Source organism: Citrus sinensis, chromosome 3, assembly GCF_022201045.2.
Source record: "Citrus sinensis cultivar Valencia sweet orange chromosome 3, DVS_A1.0, whole genome shotgun sequence".
Lineage (NCBI taxonomy): Eukaryota > Viridiplantae > Streptophyta > Magnoliopsida > Sapindales > Rutaceae > Citrus > Citrus sinensis.
In genome coordinates this window covers 31,260,449-31,283,529 of record NC_068558.1, presented here as the reverse complement: position 1 = coordinate 31,283,529, position 23,081 = coordinate 31,260,449, and the positions used below count along the sequence as shown (strand labels likewise).

At 34.9% G+C, this 23,081-nt stretch overlaps 1 protein-coding gene and 2 non-coding genes across 3 annotated transcripts; 1 reads left to right on the top strand and 2 right to left on the bottom strand.

Moving 5' to 3' along the window:
* Positions 1-901: 901 nt before the first annotated feature.
* Positions 902-3,780, top strand: LOC102609972 (cytochrome P450 93B16-like). Its single transcript, XM_006478237.4, has 2 exons — positions 902-1,930; positions 3,035-3,780. Exons 1-2 carry the CDS (start codon positions 1,046-1,048, stop codon positions 3,659-3,661), a joined length of 1,512 nt encoding a protein of 503 aa, XP_006478300.2. The 5' UTR covers positions 902-1,045; the 3' UTR covers positions 3,662-3,780.
* Positions 3,781-10,435: 6,655 nt separating this feature from the next.
* On the bottom strand, positions 10,436-10,543 carry LOC112498463 (small nucleolar RNA R71). Its single transcript, XR_003065774.2, has one exon. It is a non-coding gene; the product is annotated as a small nucleolar RNA R71 (small nucleolar RNA).
* A 6,759-nt stretch (positions 10,544-17,302) lies between these two features.
* LOC127901691 (small nucleolar RNA R71) lies at positions 17,303-17,406 on the bottom strand. The gene has a single exon (XR_008053935.1). It is a non-coding gene; the product is annotated as a small nucleolar RNA R71 (small nucleolar RNA).
* Between the last annotated feature and the right edge of the window lie 5,675 nt (positions 17,407-23,081).

Here is a 23,081-nt window from a genome sequence, read left to right as displayed (position 1 = left end):
TATGGCAATATAGCCGCAATAACTGACTATGAAATAATTGAAAGTTGCAATAATTGAAGAGTTCTGCTATTTTTTTTTTTGAAAAGAAACTTTCATTCAATCAAAAGAAACTGAAACAAGTCAGTACATAGGGGTTTCTAACCACATGTCAGATCAAAGCTCTTTTAGCTAGAGAGTAGCAAATTTATTACAACATCTTGGATTTGAATCGATTGGAACCCTGCCTTGCATTCTTGGATTTCTGAGATATTCCACAAGATCTCCTTTCTGCTGCTGGTTTCATTATTGGCTAAATTAACTACCTCCATGCTATTTGAACTGAGAGAAGAGTTATGCTATTTTAAGAAAAATCATAGCTGAACACCAGAACTACAAAATGAAGACAGAAACGGCAGCCACTTGCTGCCGTTTTCATTCACTTACCATTTTCTCTTCATTGGCTGGCCCCAAAATTATATTAAAATATTAATAAAAAAAGAAAACGAAATCCCACCTTATTTCTAAATCATGAAGATAAGATATCAAAGTCACATCTGATTTGAAGGGAGTGCTCTGCCGTTTGCATTATTTGAATGTAATGAGAGAGACCAACTTACCAATTAGTCAATCGGATCCGGCTATGTTGTACCGGACCACACTTTTTGTCATTATTCTAACGAGCCGTTCCATGAAAAGTTGGTAAATTTAACGATTGAAATTACTGATTGAATAAGTGAGGTAAGCACCGGCACTCTCTTCAAAGTTGCCAATGTGCCCACATTTCAAAAGGTATAAGTTACACGAACAGTAACTTAGCAATTACCTTATTTCATAGTCATCAGTTATTTCATGGCTAACCTGGTCTGTAAGGTACAGAAGCTGTAACGTAGCCAGCTCCGGTCAATTAGTGCGTTCGCAAAAAATATTAATATTTACCAAAGTTCATTACATTTAAAACAACATTAAGCACGTTGCTGAAATTTCCCATTATTGAAGCATCTATAAATGCATGTTGTCCACTCATCTCAATGGCAGTGACCAAGAAGCCTAGAGATCTTTTCTAGCCATGGCACTTCAACCACTGATTTTTTATGCTTCCCTCTTCATCTTGTCCGCCCTAGTGCTGAAAGCCATCAAACACTCACGGCGACTGCCACCGAGCCCGTGGGCCTTGCCGATCGTCGGGCACCTCCATCTCCTCGGCCCTTCCCTTCACCATTCTTTTCACAAGCTTTCAACTCGTTATGGCCCCTTGATGTCCGTACGCATAGGCTCTGTCCTAGGTGTTGTAACTTCTTGTCCTGATGTAACCAAAGAGCTTCTCAAAACAAATGATGTTACTTTTACCGGCCGGAAAAGCTCTGCCGCCATTGAATGCCTTACATATAACTCTTCTTTTGCTTTCGCTCCCTATGGCCCATATTGGCAATTCATGAAAAAGCTGTCCGCAGTTGAGCTCTTGGGCAGCAGAACCCTTCACCAGTTTCTACCTGTTCGAACAAATGAGTTGCGCGAGCTTATTCGGTTTCTATTTGAGAAGTCTAAATCTGGCCAAAGTGTTAATATTACAGATGAATTGTTGAGATTTGCAAACAATATAATATCTCAAATGATGTTGAGCATTAGATGTTCAGGAAAGGGGGGCCAGGCTGAAGAGTGTAGAACCCTGGCTCGTGAAGTGACTGAAATTTTTGGCGAGTTTAATATCTCTGACATTATTTGGATTTTCAAAAGCTTTGATATTCAGGGTTTTAACAGGAGATTCAAGGATATTCATCGACGGTACGATTCGCAGCTGGAGAATATCATAACAAATCGTGAAAAATTAAGGAAGGAGAAGAAGGAAAGTGAGGAGAAAGTGAAGGATTTGCTTGATATTTTGCTCGATGTTCTGGAGAATCAGAATTCGGAGATCAAGTTAACTAGAGATCACGTCAAAGCCCTATGTGTGGTAAGTCCAGTTTCACATGCTTTATTTATTTATTTATTTGTTTGTTTATTTATTTTTACTGTTATTAGTGTTTTTGTTACGGCTGCTAAGTTACATTGTTTTTATCTTACAACTTACTCAAAATTAATTTTCTATAAGTTTTTATTGTTTGACAAGTAATAATTGAGTGATATTAAAAAAAAATCTTAAGTTCATGTAAATTATAGTGGATGTAACTTAGTAAGACTATTATTTATTATTATTATTATTAGGTAAATAAGGTCTCTGTTCATTTGTTTAGGAAAATACTTTGGTTTCTTTTTCTATTTTTTGCGGTTCGAAAGCTACGGGATTCATATTACCTATATTTAATTTTACAAAGATGTCCCCCAAAAGTTGCTTCTTAATTACCTATATTTGTCTCTTTTTAACATCATCTTTAAAAATAGCCATTTATATTTAACTAATATATATTGTCAATTGTACCCTATGTCTTCATTGATGTGGCATCAACGCATTAATTATTTTAGTGTCATTAATGCAATTGATGGTGAAAATGGTATAATACTTTTAAAACAATTTTGAGTAATTATTTGCATTTTGGTGCTCTTATTCCTATCGACCTATTTAGTAGCTACCACATCTTAAATGTGAATTTGATCTAAGTCTATTAGAGGTCTCATATCTAATCAAAGATTTGTTTAATATTGAGGTCATGAGGTGTCAAAAAGAAATTATAGCTTTGAAATAAAATTTGACATAAATACAATTTTAAATATATTTGTGACAAAATTAGTAAATATATTAACTTTTTTTAATCAAATAATTAGTGGATAAAACTGTCTTAACCAAAATTCATAACTACAAGTGTTTGCCATGATTTTTAAGTTACAACTTTCGCAATAATAATACCAAATAGACCATAAATCAAATCTTTAACACAAGCATCAATTTGAAAACGCTAACATAAAAAATTAAATAATAAACAAATAAATCTTAACTTTATAACAATGAATCTCCTTGTTCTAACAATGTCTTGTTGCTTTTGATTAATAGGAAGCAACACATATGTTTTTTTAGATTTTTTTTACCTAATATGTAGCATCTTTGTTGCTATCTGTCCAGGATTTCCTCACTGCTGGCACAGATACTTCATCCACGTCATTGGAATGGTCATTGGCAGAGCTCATAAACCATCCAATGGTGCTTCAGGAAGCACAGCAAGAGCTTGATCAAGTTGTGGGAAGAAACAGGCTTGTTCAAGAATCTGACGTTCCTCATCTCCCCTATATTCAAGCCATCATTAAAGAATCATTGCGGATTCATCCACCAATTCCATTGATTAGCAGGAAAGCAGTAGAAGACTGTAAAATTGGCAACTACGTAATTCCTAAAGACACTGTGTTGTTTGTGAACCTTTGGTCCATGGGTAGGGACCCCAAAATTTGGAAGAACCCATTGGAATTTCAGCCAGAACGGTTCTTATCACAGTCAAATAGTGAGATTGACGTTAAGGGATTGCATTACCAATTCCTGCCATTTGGAACTGGGAGAAGAGGCTGCCCTGGCCTTTCTTTAGCCATGCAAGAGTTGCCAGCAACTCTAGCAGCTATGATTCAGTGCTTCAATTTCAAAGTAACGAGTCCGGATGGTGTGGTTGATATGACTGAACGCCCAGGATTAGCATCTCCAAGAGCACAGGATCTTGTGTGTGTACCAGTTGCACGTTGTGCTCCTAGTATCCTAAATTAGGATGTACGTTGAAATTAACAGTCAACCTACCATGCAGCGTGTATCTCATACAGCGTTGGCATGCAACCGGTACAACCGGTTTTTAACCGGTTAATATAATAAAAATTACATTTTTATTTGTTTTTAATGTAAAAAATAATTAAAAAATTAAAAAAGAAGAAGATAAAATTGTAATTAAATGAGGAAAAAACTTGTGATAATTTTAAATTTACAAATAGTATAAAAAAATATAAAAAACTATAAATATGTCCAGAGGCGGTTTGTACCCTAGGCAACTTAGGCGGTTGCCTAGGGCCCCCGCCACGATGAAGGCCCCAAATTTGGGATATTAATTTTTTAATTTTTTAAATTTAATTGATAATAATTAATTTGTTTTAAATAAGGTAAACCATATTAAATATTAATTAAAAGATTCCAACTAAAAATAATGGATAAGACTTAAAAATTTTCAAACTGGAAGCTTTTGATTGCATTTAGATTTAGGCTAATAAATGTTATTACATTTTCAAAAAATAAACGTTCATATTAGCTAGTTGAGTGCACTTAAAATCTGATTAATAAATATTATTGTATTTTCAAGAAATAACGTTCAAATTTGATAGTTATATATTGCATTTGGAATTCACCTAATTTTCATACTTAAGTGAATTACTCCCCATTAAAAAAAAGTGAATTACTCCAAAAGCAAAAGAAACATGTCTACAAGAAAAAAAAATAAAAAAATAATTTTCTCTACTGCAACTTTTTTTTTTCTCTAGCCATTGATTATTGCTCCCAACTACCGTTGAAAGCCACATTGCCACAATCTCAAAATTAAAGTTAATTTGTGATTTAAGTTCAAAGTTCTAGGTTTTATCTTTCTATTCTCTTGAATCCCTATTATTTATTTGTGCTATTTTTTCTTATACATATTCTTGTATTCACTTGTTTTCATTTAATTTACCTAGCATAATTGTGTGCTTGCTTTATTATTATTCTATTTCAATAATAAATAATGTTTACAAGAAAATATGAACTGGGATATCAAAAAGTGCAAAAAAAGAAAAGAATAGAATAGCTAGTTGAATCACAAAAAGGAGCCCTTGATAAGTTTGTTAGGAGTGATGAAAAAAATGTGAATTTGAGTGAAGAATTAGTAATTGAAAAAACTCAAGTTGAATTAGTAGATGATGAAGTGTCTAATGATAAAAATGACACCGAAGATAATAATAATAATCAGAATGAAAGTGAAATTAGAGATGAAACTGAAGATCTAGGAGAGTTCCATTTTCCAAATAATATTTATGATCCTGGTAGATGGGAAAATATAGATACAAAATTAAGAGATTTACTTGTAGAGAAAGGTCCAATTAGAGAGAATAATTTAATTTTTCCAAAGGATGAATTTTCTAGGCATTTTTCTACTACATATTACATTAAAACATTACCCAATGGAGAAAAATATAATCGAAGATGGCAAGTATATTCGAAAGATTTTGATAAAGTTTATTGTTTTTGTTGCAAATTATTGAATGCAAACTCTAATAAAAGTCAACTAAGTAATGAAAGAACTAATGATTGGAAATACCTTAGTGTTAAACTTAAAAATCATGAAACCAGCACTAAACATATCACTAATATGAATATGTGGGTTGAATTAGAAGAAAGATTATTGAAGAAAAGAACAATTGACAAAGATATTCAAGAAGAAATCAATAAGGAAAGAGATCATTGGGAAAAAGAACTAATAAGAATTATTGTTGTTGTAAAGAATCTTGCAAAGAATAATTTAGCATTTCGTGGAAAGAACGAGAAGATATACCAAGAGAGTAATGGAAACTTTTTGAGTTTAATTGAAATGATTGCAGAATTTGATCCAACAATGCAAGAACATATACATCGTATTAAAAATGGTGAAATTCATAATCATTACCTTGGGCATAACATACAAAATGAATTGATACAAATATGAGGAGTGGAAGTAAAAAATTCAATAATTAAGAAAATTAAAGAAGCAAAACATTTCTCAGTTATACTTGATTGTACTCCAGATACAAGCCACCAAGAACAAATGTCTATTGTATTGAGATGTGTAGATATTTCAATGGATCCAATGAAAATAGAAGATTTTTTTTTTAGGATTTTTAAAAGTTGATGACTCTAGTGGAAAAGGCATTTCTAATGAACTCATAGATGCCATAAAAACTCTTGAACTTGACATTGATGATGTAAGAGGACAAGGATATGATAATGGTTCTAATATGAAAGGAAAGAAATCAAGGTGTACAAAAAAGATTACTAGAAATTAATCCTAGAGCATTTTATACATCATGTGATTATCATAATCTTAATTTAGTGCTTTGTGATATGGCTAATTCTTGTTCTAGAGCTAGTTCATTTTTTGGAGTTGTGCAACGTATTTATTCATTATTTTCTTCTTCAACAAAGCGATGGAAATTTTTGCAAGAACATGTACCCAATTTGACTGTTAAATCATTGTCACAAACACGTTGGGAAAGTCGAATTGAAAGTGTAAAAGCAATCAGATTTCAAGCTCCACAAATAAGAGATGCATTACTTGAATTAGCAGAAATAAGTGAAGATTCTAAAATAAAGAGTGAAGGTAAGTGTCTAGCAACATATGAATTAGAAAATTTTGAATTCTTGCTAGGTGTTGAGTGTTAGAAAATGTATATTTATAAAGGAGAAAATCGTCATTTTACATTTCAAGTCTTACTAACACCTTTACTTTTATGTATTTAAGTTTCTTGTGATTTAATTACGTGTGTTTTATTTTAATTAAGTATTTTATAAATTTTAGGGGCATTATGGTCATTTCACAATGAACGAGAGATCAGACGTCAAAACGGACATCACTTTTGAACTCAGGACAGTTGAAAACCTTAGGAGGAGTATAAAAGGAAAAATGACACTGTTCACATGTGAAATACTAACTAGGCAACCCAAGAGGGGGGTGAATTGAGATTTTAAATATTATCCTAGACAAATCACACAACAATTTAATCTAATGCCTTAATAAATTCGAAAACAATAAATTCAATAAAAGCACAATAATAAATGAGTAAGGGAAGATAAAGCAAACTCAAGGATTTTTACGTGGTTCGGCAATCCCCGCCTACATCCACGCCTCCAAGCACACCGGGCTTGAGGATTTCACTATCGAAGCCTTTCCAAGGCCTCAAACGTTTATAATTGACTTCAAGGTGTCAATGAACCTTTACAACAAGAGATTATATCTCCAATCTCTTCACCCCAAGTGTTTCTCACACTTGTACTCTAACAATTTGATGAAAAATGAAAAATACAACAAAAAATCTCTCTTTAAGAGTGGATATACAAATTGAAGAATAAAGATGATTTAATGAATGATGATTCACGAAGTTGAAGCTCAGTATATGTTGTGTGCACTTGTTCTTGCTTGCTTGAATTACCAAAAATGAATTGGTTTTGAGTTTATATAGTTTGAACTCAAAAACTAGCCGTTACTCACATTCTGGGCGTATCCGGTTTTTCGTTTATGGAATTCGGTAAGCTGAATTTATGTTACCGTTAAGCCGGATGCTACAGTAACCTGGATGGCTGGTTTGCTAGTTTCGGAATCCGGTAAGCCGTTTGCGTTCTGGATGCATTCTGTCCTGTATCCAGTTTTCCAGTTTTTGTATCCGATAAGCCGGATGCTACAGTAACCTGCTATAGTGAAATTTTTCTAAATTTTCAGTTTGACCCCTAAACTTTATAAAACTATAGTATGGCCCAAAATGTTATAAAAGTTTGCAAATAGGTCCAATTTTAGAATTTTAAATAATGCTTTGTCAATTCCAAAACTTTCTGAAATTATGATATAGACCAAAATGTTATGACACTTTTCAAATAGGTCCTTTACCAAAACTTCAAGCAATACTTGTTTATTTCAAAGTTTTCAAAAATCTTTCCATTAAACCATAAACTTTGAAAAAACAACCAATTTCATTAAATCATTTTTCCATTAAATATGAAACATTTATAATGTAAAAATAATGATTTATTTAAAATATATTTTTCAATAATTTGAGCTTAAAAGATTAATCATTCTTTTTTTTTGTTTAAATCACCCAATTTCCGGTGACCGCATTGGACCCCGACTAATTCGGATTCGCGGTGTAGTCACAGTTAAGGCTCTTTACCCCTCCTAAATAGTGTGTTTAGTAAGGATCGAACCCAAGAGCTCTTCCCACTTACCCAGCCTGCGCCGCCAACTGAGCCACAACCGTTTGGTAAAGATTAATCATTCTTAATCTTGTTTGTTATCATCAAAATCAATATTATGGAAACATATATGTTAACAATCTCTCCCTTTTTGATGATGACAAACATTTCATATATTTAAACAATCATTTTTCATAAAATCATTTTTCCATTAAATATAAAACATTTATAATGTAAAAATAATGATTTATTTAAAATGTATAAAAAATAATTTGAGCTTGAAAGATTAATCATTCTTAATCTTATTTGTTATCATCAAAATCAACATTATGGAAACATATATGTTAACAATCTCCCCCTTTTTGATGATGACAAACATTTCATGTATTTAAAGAATGATTCCACAAAAATAATTTGAGCTTAAAAGATTTATCATCCTTAATCTTGTTTGTTATCATCAAAATCAACATTATGAAAACATATATGTTAACAATCTCTCCCTTTTTTATGATGTCAAACATTTCATGTATTTAAAGAATGATTCCTCAAATTGCTCCCCCTAAATATAATCTTCTTTTACAATTTACCAATGAGTTAAATTAACATATTTAAATACATGGATTTTTCTCCCCCTCATCATCAAAAAGAAAAAACTTAATTGGCAAAGACAAAAGTAGCAAATTTTTATAAATTTGAAAACATGTATTCTTCTCACCCTTCATCATAAAAAAGAAAATATAAAAGAAAAGAATAAAAACAGCAAACATAAAATCGCGATTTGCATGTCTCCTAATTTAAATGCATGCAAGCTCATGGGCTTTGGTTTTTACCCTAATTTGGAATATAAAAGGAGGCGTGCATCACATAGAAGGGCGGCGAGAGATTACCATCCAAGTAATTACAAAGGCAAGAAGAAGAAGAAGAAAATAAAGATTTAGGAGTGCTGTTCAGCATCATTGAAGAACCGAGGAGATTCACTAGTCTTTAATCGTGCTAAACTCATATTATCTTTCTTCCTTAAAATTGTTTGGATGTCTTCTGTGATCAGTATATTTATGTTTACTTTTCTCATTCAGAATATGAGCTAAATTTACGTGTAGTTGAGTGACAAATAATCCAATGGGTTCTTGACTGTTCTTATATATTGTTATGGTATTGCTGTAGCATTATACTCTAATAGTTTTATAAATACAACTGTTATTTCGGTTGACCACCCATTTAATAGTTTCAGTTAAGATAGAGCAGCAAAAGGGCATGTCTTAGCGGACATTATTAGAGTATTACTTGTTCTTAAGTCGAGTTTCCTAGATTAGGTTATCTTGAATCCCATAAGGGCAATACTTGAAGTTAAGATTTGTGACACTCTAGACATAGGTGTTCACCTTGTAGGGTAGAGAGATTAAAGGTTATTATGCGGTACCATAAATATATGAGCAACTGGTCATTGTTAGTAGATTTAAAGGTATGAGATTTCCAACATGCGATAGCTGCGGATGCAGATTTATTCTACCCATTGCTGCAGCACTTATTGTAACAATTGGTGCTAATTCGGTAAACAACAGTCACCGCATTAAGAGAGTTTGATCATTCAACTACTATACTCTCAATTGAATCTTAGACACCTTTAACTTAGTTTATTTCATTATAGTATTGTTTTATTTCCATCTCTCGCAATTAATAATTACGATAGAATTATTTGACAATTGTTTGTTTTGACCTTTAGTTGATTTGCACTATTGTGATTGCTTTAGCATTTTCAGCAACATCAATCCCTGTGGAGACGATCTTGAATACTCATCACTTTATTACTTGTTGTGTATACTTGCACATTGGCATTGATAGTAATTGATTATAAAAATCAACCAACAAGTTTTTGGAGCCGTTGCCGGGGATTGATTGTTTATTTTTGAAGTGTGAAGTAAATCATGATAGCGCTAAACTTAACTTAATGCAGTTTATTGATTGGCAGATCAGTACGTACATGCGCAAGGATAGATCTATGGTATTCCAATTCGATCATGAGATTGAAAGGACTATCAGAAGATTGCGAAGAGAACAAAGAAATTCAAAGACGGTTTCATGCATGAGTAATTTGCAGGATGAGGGAAATTTGAACCCTCACGGGCCTTTACAACCAACCAACATTCAAGAAGAGCAGAATGAACATGCTAACGGGAGACAGCCATGCAATAACAATATTATTTACATGGCTGATGACAGAGACAGAGCTATAAGAGATTATGCTGTGCTAACTCCTTAAGTTGTCCATCCTGGCATCATCAGACCTGAAGTAGATGCTGCCAACTTTGAGTTAAAGCCAGTGATGTTTCAAATGTTGCAAACAGTTAGGCAATTCAATGGATTGCCAAATGAAAATCCTCATCTCCATCTTAAATTGTTCTTAGAAGTAAGTGATGTTTTCAAGATTGCTGAAGCAACACAAGATGCCTTAAAGCTGAGGCTATTTCCTTACTCCTTAAGAGATCGAGCAAGGGCATGGTTAAATTCATTACCATCCGATTCAATCGCTAAATGGAATGAATTGGCTGATAAATTCCTAATGAAATATTTCATACCGACAAAGAATGCAAAATTACGAAATGAGATTACCTTCTTTCATCAACTTAAAGATGAGAGTTTGTATGAGGCTTGGGAAAGGTTCAAGGACTTGCTCAGAAGGTGTCCTCATCATGGTATTCCTTGTTGCATTCAATTGGAAACTTTCTACAATGGGTTGAATCCGAGTACAAGGTTAATGGTGGATGCTTCAGCAAATGGAGCCCTGTTATCCAAATCCTACACTGAAGCTTATGAAAATTTGGAAAGAATTGCCAATAATAATTACCAGTAGCCTTTAGCCAGGTAACCGGCAGCAAGAGGAACAGCAGAGGTACATAGCATTGATGCAATTACAGCCTTGTCAGCTCAAGTAACCTCATTGACTAACATGATAAAAGCCATGACAACTGCTCTAGCAATAGTAAAGCAAGCTACTGAACTTTCTTGTGTCTACTGTGGTGAAGAACATGATTTTTATAATTATCCTAGAAACCAGCCTCAGTAAACTATGTTGGTAACTTCAATCGACAACCTCAAAACAACCCATATTCAAATACTTACAACCCAAGCTAGAAACAACACCCAAATTTCTTATGGAGCAATCAGAATCGAAATGCTCCAGCATTGAATGGACTAAGTAGAAACACAAAACCACCTGGTTTTCATCAACAAAGTCAAGGGCAAAAGCATATCAGTCAGGATCCAATCATTTCATTGGAAGCACTGATCAAGGAGTACATTGCAAAGAATAAAGCAACTGTGCAGAGTCAAGTTGTGTCCTTGAGAAACCTTGAGAACCAAATGGGACAATTAGCTACAGCAATGAGCAGTAGAACTTAAGGAAGCCTACCTAGCAACACAGAAGACCCTAGGAGAGAGAGCAAAGAACACTACAAAGTAATTAGTTTGAGATCTAGAAAGAATGTTGATATCCTAGTTGAGGTGACCAAAAATGGGATGGAATGCAATTCAGCTAAAAACCCAACTAAAAAGGGAAGCCTGTTACAGCAAACTCCCCATCAAGACATTGATGTAATGGGCCAAGCTACAGTAAGTGCAGAAGAAATGCAACCAGATCATACAGAAAAGGAAGTTGCAACACCAGTAGCCACAACCTGCACCAACCTAAACAAACAGACTTTGGTACCTCCTGAATCTAACCAGCAGTTTAGACATCCACCACCCTTCCCTCAAAGGTTGCAAAAGCAAAAACAAGACAAACAATTCAGCAAATTCCTGGAAGTGCTGAAGCAACTGCACATAAATATACATTTTGTGGAAGATTTAGAGCAAATGCCAAATCATGTGAAATTTCTAAAAGATATCTTGGCATGAAAAAGAAGGCCGGGAGAGTTTGAAACTATTGCTTTAACACAGGAAAGTAGTCATATGCTTCAGAGTAAAATTCCCACAAAATTGAAAGATCTAGGGAGTTTTACAATACCCTGCTCTATAAGGACTAGGTATGCTGGCAGAGCACTTTGTGACTTGGGAGCTAGTATTAATTTGATGCCATTATCTGTATTTAAGCAGCTTGGAGTAGGGAAGTGCAGACCAACAACTGTCACTCTGCAATTAGCTGACAGATCTCATGCATATCTTGAAAGAAAGATAGAGGATGTACTGGTGAAGGTTGACAAATCCATTTTTCTAGTGGATTTCATTGTGCTGGACTTTGAAGCTGACAAAGAGGTACCTATTATACTTGGCAGACCTTTTCTAGCAACTGGAAAGACTCTGATAGATGTGCAGAAAGGAGAGCTCACCATGATAGTGAATAATCAGCAAGTCACATTTAATGTACTAGAGGCTATGAGAAACCCTGATGAAATAGAAGATTGCAATTTCTTAAGTGTAGTGGATCTTGTTGTAGCAGACAGAATGGACAGATGCTCCAGTAATGTACTTGACAAAGTCACGACCTTTGAGGATGTTGAAGAGGAAGATGTTGCAGTAATTCAAATAGATTGGATGGACAAACAACAATCTAATAGGCACAACAGGGTTATTGAACACCTGAATCTTTCAGACAGGGAAGTAAAAACAACTTTACCATATATTGAATCACCTCATAGTTTTGAATTAAAACTGTTACCTTCACATTTGAAGTATGCTTATCTTGGTCAAAACAACACACTCCCTGTAATAATTTCTTCTACTTTGGATGCAGGTCAAGAACAAAGCCTAGTAGATTTGTTGGGAAAATACAAAAGAGCAATTGGATGGACCATGGCAAATATAAAGGGGATCAGCCCATCTATATGTATGCATAAAATCCTGTTAGAAGACTGTTCCAGTAATTCGGTGGAGCACCAGAGAAGGCTGAATCCTATTATGAAAAAAGTGGTGAAGAAGGAAATCATCAAATGGTTAGATGCTGGAATCATAAACCCAATATCAGACAGTTCATGGGTAAGCCTAGTTTAATGTGTTCCAAAGAAAGGAGAGATAACAATAATGGCTAATGAGAAGAATGAACTTATTCCTACAAGGACAGTGACTAGATGGAGAGTGTGTATGGATTACAGGAAGTTCAACAAAGCCATAAGGAAAGACCATTTCCCACTTCCATTCATAGATCAGATGCTGGACAGACTTGCTAGAAAACAATACTACTGTTTCTTAGATGGGTATTTAGGATAAAAAAGATCTTAGAAAAAGTAGTGAACCCAACAAGGAAGGATTAGTCTTTACACTTACATGATTCTCTATGGGCCTACATAACAACATACAAAACCCCACTTGGCATGTCCCCTTACCGAATTGTTTATGGAAAAGCTTGCCATTTGCCACTAGAACTAGAGCATAAAGCACATTGGCCACTGAAGAAATTAAATTGGGATATGCATGTTGCAGCAGAGCAAATGAAACTTCAACTTTGTGAACTTGATGAATTACGGCTATTTGCATATGAAAATGCAAGAATCTATAAAGAGAGGACAAAACAATGGCACGACAAGCATCTTTAGCACAGGAAATTCAACCCTAGTCAATTAGTGTTGCTCCACAGTACAAGACTAAGATTATTTTTGGGAAAGCTCAAGTCAAGATGGTCGGGCCCGTTTAAGCTGCTCAAAGTTTATCCTCATGGAGCTGTTGATCTTTTAGATGAACAAACAGGCCAAAAGTTCAAAGTTAAAGGACACAGGGTTAAGCACTACATACATCCGGCAACAGAATGTTCAAAGGAGGTGTTACTCCTTAAAGAACCTAGTTACTGAACAAAGAAGGAAGGTCAGGCTGAAGGACCTTAAATCAAGCGCTTTATGGGAGGCAGCCCATTGAGGAGATAGCCACTTCAAACCAATTTTGATATCATTTGGTTTTGTAGATAGCTCTTCCTCTTTACCATTTTATTTAATCTTGTTTTTCCATAACTAACTATTTATTTTTTTCTATCCTTTTACATTATTGCATACTTTATTTTTACGTTAATTTGATATATATATTTCTTTTAATAATTTTAGACTTAATTTTAGTTTTTTTTAAAGTAAGCGTGACAATTAAAGTCCATATTGACAAGTGAGAGTGTATGGTGGCAGAATTCAGAGGTGAACAACGTGTCAGAAGCCTTAGTGTGGAGTATGTATCCGTTGTTAGAATAAGAGAATGGGTGCTGCAGCAATTAATCTTACTGTTATAGTAAATTAAAAGCTGGAGCCTTTTACTTATCGTTGGAGATAAAAATCGTGACAGATGGATGCATGGATATGGATAGAAATTACGGAAACAAATCTATGAAATTTAAGCTTTAATTTCACTGGCCGCTAATTTTGGGGATATGCACATTTAACTCAAATATTTTATTCCCTCAATTATCTCTAGTTACCATATTTATCTTCAAATTAAAGTCCATTATAAAAAGGAGTCACTGTGCTTAGTACTCTACGCCACTATTCCCCATCTCCTTCGCAAATCCAAGTCTCCTAATTCTTAACCTTTTTTTTCTCTTTTTACTCTCAGGAACAGTAGCTTCAATTTGTTATTGCTACAACAATGCCGAGATATAAGAAAACAGCAAGCCGCCTCAAAGATCCGTCACGCTTCCAGAGTTACCACGCCGAAGAAAAATATGAAGAATTCATAGAGCCGCGTAAGATTCTGGAAGAGAAAGTGTTTCAATTCCCAGAACAACTCACTGGAATTGTACAAACAATTTATAATGCTGCAGCAAAGCGAGGATGGTTAGAGTTTTGCAATCACCCTCGTGATCCTGTGCTTCAAGTAGTCAAAGAATTTTATGCTAATTTGGTAAGCCCTGATCAGCACAACATCTGGGTAAGAAACACACTTGTTCCATTAGACTCCTGTGTTATCAATGCTTTTTATAATTTACCTGTTGAAATTACTTGTGAGTATGCTAAATTGCGTGATAAGTTAACCCCGAAAAAGTGGACCACCATTTTTACAACTCTTACCATCGAAGGGGCATCATGGGCTAACGAGGAAGGGCGTGTAGTTAATAGGATAGATTTGAAACCTATTGCTAAGGTGTGGGTGAAATTTTTGAAATCTAGGTTTATACCCACCACTCACACTACTACGGTTTCACAAGAGAGATTGGTTTTGCTATATGTCCTTATTCGAGGGCTTCCTATAGATGTGGGTAGCATCATTGCAAAAGAAATTCGAGAGTGCAGTCAAGACTCATCGAACTACTGCCTTGCTATTTCCTTCACTTGTCACCAACATTTGTGTAGTTTCATGTGTTTGTTGAGTGTTAAAAAATGTATATTTATAAAGGAGAAAATCGTCATTTTACATTGTACGTCTTCCTAACAACCCTTACTTTTATGTATTTAAGGTTCTTGTGATTTAATTACGTTTGTTTTATTTTAATTAAGTATTTTATGTATTTTAGGGGCATTATAGTCATTTCACAATAAAAGAGAGATCAGACGGCAAAACATACATCACTTTTGAACTCAGGACGGTAGAAAACCTTAGGAGGTGCATAAAAGGAAAAATAGCACTATTCACATGTACGGTACTATTCACGTGTACGGTACTGTCTATGTTACTGTTCACGACACTGTTCACATAGACAGATTGATGATATGGCATTGACCGATGATGTGGCATTGACTGATGAGGTGTCACGATCCTGTTGGACTAAAATTCTTATGTACTGTTGATGGTGACGTGGCAGCATATCAGTGGACGAAAAATCTCACGTACGGTACATGCATCAAACATGATTATTTTCAACCAAACCGCACCTAGGTCAAACTGTGTTACTGTTCATCCGCGTGGTCAAACCGCGTACTGTTGACTGATGACGTGGCGCAATCTTAAGCGTCAAAACTGTTTTTAATCCGACAGCCATGATTTACTCCATGTATCTATAAAAAGGGGGCTTCTCCCCCCTAATTTGATAGCTCTGAATCCATTTTTGGGATCCATTTTCTGTAATTCCCTCTCCATCTTGTATCTACGTATTTTAATAAATTCTCATTTTGCCCCTAGTTCAATTATGAGTAGCTAATTTTCTTTCAAGTTTGGGTTGAAGGTGAAGTCTCAACATGTGTCATGGGCTTAATTTGGTAAATTTATTTTCTCTTCCCCTCTAGTTTTTGTGGATGTTTTGACTTCTCGTCGACAAATAATAATAATCTTGTCTAGATACCGCTTTGGTTACACCGGCTCTCTAGTATAAGGTTATTATTATTTGGCACGATAAGCCCTTAGCACCATATTGATTAGAGCGTGGTTCATGAGGTGTGGATTCCCCCTCATGATTTAATTGGCATTAATAAGGAATATTTAGCCCATGGTGCATGTTGATACAGATCCAGATACCCAAGTACGTCATTTCAATAGAATTCTCTTCAATTTATTCTCGCCATTTCAATTCCAATTTTAGAATTTATTATCGCCATTTTAATTTAAGTTTTAGCATATTCCAAATCATTTCCACCACAAATCCAATCACCCATTTACAAAATTAATTCTACACACAATTAAAATCCATCTCCTCGTGGGATCGACACTCGTCACCATTGATCTATACTACAATAGATTCGTGCGTTTGCGAGTACATTAAAATTTGCACAATAAGTTTTTGGCGCCGTTGCCGGAGAGGTAAGTAATTTTAATTCATAGAATTAATTTTTGTGAATAATTCCATTTAATTGTTTTCTTGTATTTTTTTTCTTTAAAAAAAAAGAGTGAATTTACATTTTGAGTTAAGATTTTTTTAAAAATTTTCTCTCTTCTTTAAAATTATGTAATTTAATTTTCAATTTATTTTTCTTTGTAATTTTTTTTATCTTATTAATTTACTTGTAGTTAATTTATTTCACGTATTTATTTTAGTGTGTTTTATAGAAAGGTTGTAACAGCGCAATAAGGTTAGTACTGTAATTTCTCCTTCTTGTTTATTTTTATTAATTTTGTTCCCATTTATTTTTGTATTCTTTGCGTGCATGGTCGTAGGTCATTATTTCCTAATCTTAAACCTATAAATCTTGAACTATAAAAAACACTTCGCACACACAAACACGTTAAAAATAAAATGGATTTACAAGCACCACAAGAGAGGCCATTTAAAGATTATTTTAGTCCCTTAGCTAATTTGAGCACATCTTGCATAAGATACCCAAATGTAGCTGCTAGGAGTTTTGAATTAAAACCTAGTGTGCTAAATTGTCTCCCAACATTCTGTGGCCTAGAAAATGAGGACCCCCAAATCATCTGAATGATTTTCATGCTATTTGTCAAACTTTTAAATATGAGAATTTTTCAGACGATGATGTTAAACTCAGATTATTCTCCTTTTCTTTAAAGGATAGAGCTCGTTCATGGCTTAATACATTGCCTACCAATAGCATTTCATCATGGGAACAAATGGTAACTAAATTTTTGAATAAATATTTCCCAGTGCATAAAACCAATGCTATTCGCAGGGAAATCTCAGAGTTTACCCAGAGAGAAGACGAGCAGTTTTTCGAAACATGGGAGTGATTCAATGGGCTACTCTTGAAGTGTCCACATCATGGGTACGAGAAATGGCATCAATGCTAATACTTTTTGGAGGGATTATTGCCGAATGTGCAAGAATGACTAATGGCAACAAGTGGAGGAGAGCTAATGTTAAAAAGTGCATCAGAAATTTGGGAATTCTTCCAGCGACAAGCAGATAATTCCCAATAATGAAGTCGATCACTCAGGAATACTAGAAGAATTAAGGGAGTAAATGAGGTTTAAATTGGCGAGTCAACTTCAGGAATCAAAGAAGTCAAGGAGATGGTTGAAGGTCTTGCTCGACAAATAGCATCGTTATCGACTGCTAAATCAACAGAACCACATGACCATGACTCATACTCAGATCAAGCCAATGCCATAGGTGTAATGAGAAAGCCATCAAATTACAACCCATACTCCAACACATATAACCCTGGATGGAGAGACCACCCCAATTTTTCATGTTCTCAAGGATTCCAACAGAATGGACCAGCAGCTCTAGCTCCACCAATGGAACAAACTCCTCAAGTTCCTCAAGCCTCTCAGCCACCATTTAGACCATAAAATCAAAACCAGAACTACTCTCAACCCAGACTATGGGAGGATGCATTCAAGAATTTCAAGAATGTTACTCACTCTATGATTGAGCAACAGAACCGCACCATTGATGACTACGAAATGAGTTGAGAGCAGACTTCAACTCACAAGCTTAATCAGTTTCAAGCCTTGAGAAGATGGTGGGACAACTTGCTTCTTCAGTTCAGACCTTGGCAATGACTATTGAGAAAGGCAAGTTTCCAAGTCAACCAGTGCCTAATCCTAAGGGAGTACATGAAGCAAGTACCAGTTCACTACAACAGCATGGAGAGTTCAAAGCAGTCATGACCTTGCAAAAAGGAAAAGAAGTCGACAGTAAAGTGCAGATGCCAGTGACAAAAGAAAATCAAATTGTACCTGTGAATGTTGAGGACTCACCATCAGAAGAGAAAAAAGAAACCAACCCACGAGAATATGTTCATAAAGCTCCATTTCCTCAGAGGTTAGCCAAAGAAAAGAAGGAAAAATCCACAGGTGAGATTCTTGAAATCTTCAAACAAGTAAGTGTTTACATCCCTTTACTTGATGCTATAAAATAAGTTCCATCTTATGCCAAGTTTCTTAAAGACCTTTGTACTAAAAAAAGAAACATTCATGTTCAAAAGAAGGCATTTTTAACAGAAAACGTTAGTTCTATACTCTAACACAAAATTCCTTTAAAATGCAAAGGCCCAGGCTCCCCCACTATCTCATGTAGTATAGGGAACCACACAATTTAGAATGCTTTGTTGGATTTAGGAGCTAGTATAAATTTGTTGCGTTACTCAGTATTTTTGAAACTTAGACTTGGAGAATTACACCCAACTCCAGTGGTGTTACAGTTTGCAGATCGGTCCACGAAAATACCTCGTGGTATTGTAGAGGACGTGCTTATCCAGGTAGACAAGTTTTATTTTCCTGTTGATTTCATTGTAATTGACACTCATCCAATATAGGATTCAAGGAAGCACATCCCCATTATTCTAGGCCGACCTTTCTTGGCAATTGCGGATGCTCACATTCAATGCAGGACTGAAAATATGCAGTTGTCCTTTGGCAACATGACTATGGAGCTAAACATTTTTAACATTGCCAAACAACCTCACAGTATAGATGATGGAATTGTTGATGTGGATTTAATAGAAACAATAGTTGATAATACTTTTCTTTCAAACCTTAGTGATGATCCTTTACAAATATGTTTAGCTCATTTTGGTTTGGATTTTGATATTGACAGATCGGTCGATGAGGTCAACGCCCTACTTGACTCAGTACCATCCATGGATACTAATAAATGGAAGTCAAGAGTTGAACAACTAGCACCATCAGAGAAGAAACTCATCCCATCATCAGAATCACTACTGAAACTCGAACTCAAACCATTACCCAACACTTTGGAATATGCATTTTTAGGAGAAGAAATCACTCTACCAGTAATCATCTCATCATCCCTAAATAACGAACAAAAAGGTAAGTTGTTGGATGTTTCAAAAGAGCAAAAATGAGCATTAAGATGGACCATAGCAGACATCAAAGGTACAAACCCAGTAGACTGCATGCATTATATTCACCTCGATGAAAATGCTAAATCTACTAGGGAAATGCAACGTCGGTTAAATCCTAATATGAAAGAAGTTGTTAGAACTGAAGTCCTTAAGCTATTAGACTCAAGTATCATTTACCCAATTTCTGATAGTTCATGGGTCAGTCCTGTACAAGTTGTCCCTAAATGTCAGGAATCACAGTAGTCACCAATGCTGATAATGAATTGATACCCACTAGAGTGACTACAGGATGGCGTGTATGCATTGATTATAGAAAATTGAATTCTGTCACACGTAAAGACCATTTTCCTTTACCATTTATTGATCAAATGCTTGATAGATTAGCAGGTCATGAATTTTATTGCTTTTTAGATGGCTACTCAGGATATAATCAAATTCCCATAGCACCAAAAGATCAAGAGAAAACTACTTTCACTTGCCCTTTTGGCACTTTTGCATATAGGAGAATGCCATTTGGATTATGTAATGCACCTGCTACATTTCAACAATGCATGCTAAGCATTTTTTTTTGATATGGTTGAACGATTCCTTGAAGTCTTTATGGATGACGTTTCTATCTTCGGTGATTCATTTGATCAATGTCTACATTATCTAACATTAGTTCTGCAGAGATGTATTGAGAAGAGCTTGATTTTAAATTGGGAAAAATGCCATTTCATGGTAAAACAAGGTATTGTTCTCGGTCACATCATTTCGAGCAAAGGGATTGAGGTTGACAAAGGGAAGGTGGATCTCATTTCTAATCTTCCTCCACTTAAAATAGTCAGAGAAGTAAGATCTTTCCTTGGGCATGCTGGTTTCTATAGACGTTTCATTAAAGATTTTAGCAAAGTTTCTAGACCCTTATGCAATTTACTTGCTAAAGATGTACCTTTTATCTTTGATGATTCATGTCTTGTGGTATTTGAAAAACTAAAGCAGTTGTTGACATCATCACCCATCATTCAGCCCTCAAACTGGAGTTTACCATTTGAGCTCATGTGTGACGCATCTGATTATGCAGTAGGAGCAGTATTAGGACAAAGAGTTGATCGAATTCCCCATGTTATTTTCTATGCTAGTATGACATTGAATGATGCACAGTTGAACTATTCAACTACTGAAAAAGAAATGCTAGCAGTAGTGTTTGCATTAGAGAAATTTTGATCTTATCTCATTGGTTGTAAAATAATTATATTCACAGATCATGCTGCTCTTAAATATCTTCTCACAAAGAAAGATGCAAAAGCTAGACTAATTCGTTGGGTGTTACTTTTGCAGGAGTTCGACTTGGAATTCAAAGATAAGAAAGGCACAAAGAATGTTGTGGCGGATCATCTCTCTCGTCTTCATTTTGACACAATTATAGAACCATTACCATTAAATGAGTCATTTCCAGATGAACAATTAATGAGTGTGGAAGTATTACCTTAGTATGCTGATATAGTTAATTATCTTGTTACAGGTCAACTTCCAAAGCATTGGACCGAACAAGACAAGGTCAATTTTTTTGCGGAAATAAAGAATTTCTTTTGGGATGACCCGTATTTGTTCAAGTATTGTGCAGACCAAATTGTTAGACAATGTGTCCCAAAAAGTGAAATTCAGAATATCCTTTCATTCTGCCATGAACAAGCTTGTGGAGGCCATTTCAATGCTAAGAAAACAGCGACTAAAGTTTTACAATGTGGTTTCTATTGGCCATCTATATTTCGAGACGCTTACACTTTCTGTTCTTCATGTGATAGGTGTCAATGAATGGGAAGCATTACACAAAGGAACATGATGCCACTAAATCCAATTTTAGTAGTTGAGATTTTTGATGTATGGGGTATCGACTTTATGGGACCTTTTCCCCCTTCTTTTGGCCCTCAATACATATTGGTTGCTGTTGACTACGTATCGAAATGGGTAGAAGCAATTGCATGTAGAACCAATGATCACAAGGTGGTGATAGGATTTTTGAAAAGCAACATTGTTTCGCGCTTTGGATTCCCTCGAGCAATAATCAGTGATGGTGGTGCCCACTTTTGTAACAAAGCATTCAAAGCTCTTTTGATAAAGTATTCAATCACACACAAAGTGGCGACCCCGTATCATCCGCAAACTAGTGGCCAAGTTGAGATATCCAATCGAGAAATAAAGCATATATTAGAAAAAACGGTGAGGCCAGATAGGAAAGATTGGTCATTAAGACTTGATGATTGTTAACATAAATACGTTAATAATATTGATTTTGATGATAACAAATTTTAAATGTTTTTTGATAAAAATATTGGAGCTATTCCTTAATAAACGAAAGGCTTGATAATCATTCCATTCATTCTTTCATAAAAAATGGACCTTCAAATTCAAAAATGATTTTCTGTAAAATCTGTTTTAAAGTGTGATTCTGGAAATAAACGGTAAACCGTTTATTTAAACGGTTAACCGATTAATGCCAGAGAGCAACATATTTCCTAAACCTCTAACCGTTTATGAAAAATAGAAAACACAAAAGATGGGAAGGTTACTGGAACTTAACGGTGAACCATTTATTTAAAACGGCTAACCGATTAACACGAGAAAGCAACATATTGCCTAAGCTCTAACCGTTTATGAAAAACGGAAAACACCAAGGATGAAAAGGCAACTGGAACTTAACGGTGAACCGTTTATTTTAAACGGTTAACCGATAACGTCCAAAATTGAAGGTTGTCCTCCTCTGGCACTAATTAACAAAACCTGATAAGGCTAATTTGTTTTGCAGGTTACTAGAGTCAAACGGCTTACTGTTTATTACAAACGGTTAACTGATAATATCCAGAGAAGCCACTTCATGCAAGTCCTTAACCGTTTAGTGTAAACGGATAACCAATGTTCATCTTGCAGGTCTCTGGAAGTTAACGGCGAAAGGTTAATCCTAAACGGCAAGCAATTTATTTGAAATCTGGCCCAACGGTAACTTTGAAACAACCTCATGGTTTTGAAATTGAAAAATTTTCAAATCATGTTTATAAGTTACTTAAAGCCTTCTACGGATTAAAACAACCATCTAGAGCATGGTATGATAGACTTAAAAATTTCTTGCTAGAAAATGATTTTTCTATGGGTAAAGCGGATACTACTCTATTTGTTAAGCACAAGAACCAAGACATACTTATTGTTCAAATTTATGTTGATGATATTATTTTTGGTTCTACTAATGAGTTGTTGTGTAAAGAATTTTCATCGTGTATGAGCAAAGAATTTGAGATGAGTATGATGGGAGAGTTGAAGTACTTCCTTGGACTTCGAATCAAACAAAACAAGAAAGGAATTTTCATAAATCAAGCCAAGTACGTAAAAGATCTACTCAAACGATTCGGCATTGATGACTCAAAGACCAAGAATACACCAATGAGCACAACAACCAAACTGGACAAAGATGAAAAAGGCAAAGAAGTGGATATCAAAATGTATCGAGGTATGATCGGATCCCTACTTTATTTGACTGCAAGTAGACCCGATATCATGTTTAGTGTATGTTTGTGTGCAAGATTTCAGTCTTATCCCAAGGAATCTCATTTGCTCGCTGTTAAAAGAATTTTCCGTTATTTAAGTGGAACCATAGA

What these genes read in the sequence shown, in the direction of transcription:
- LOC102609972 (XM_006478237.4), top strand. Translation starts at nt 1,046, where the DNA reads ATGGCACTTCAACCACTGATTTTTTATGCTTCCCTCTTCATCTTGTCC. An exon ending in ACGTCAAAGCCCTATGTGTG is followed by an intron (nt 1,931 to 3,034) that starts GTAAGTCCAGTT and finishes CTATCTGTCCAG; the next exon opens with GATTTCCTCACTGCTGGCAC.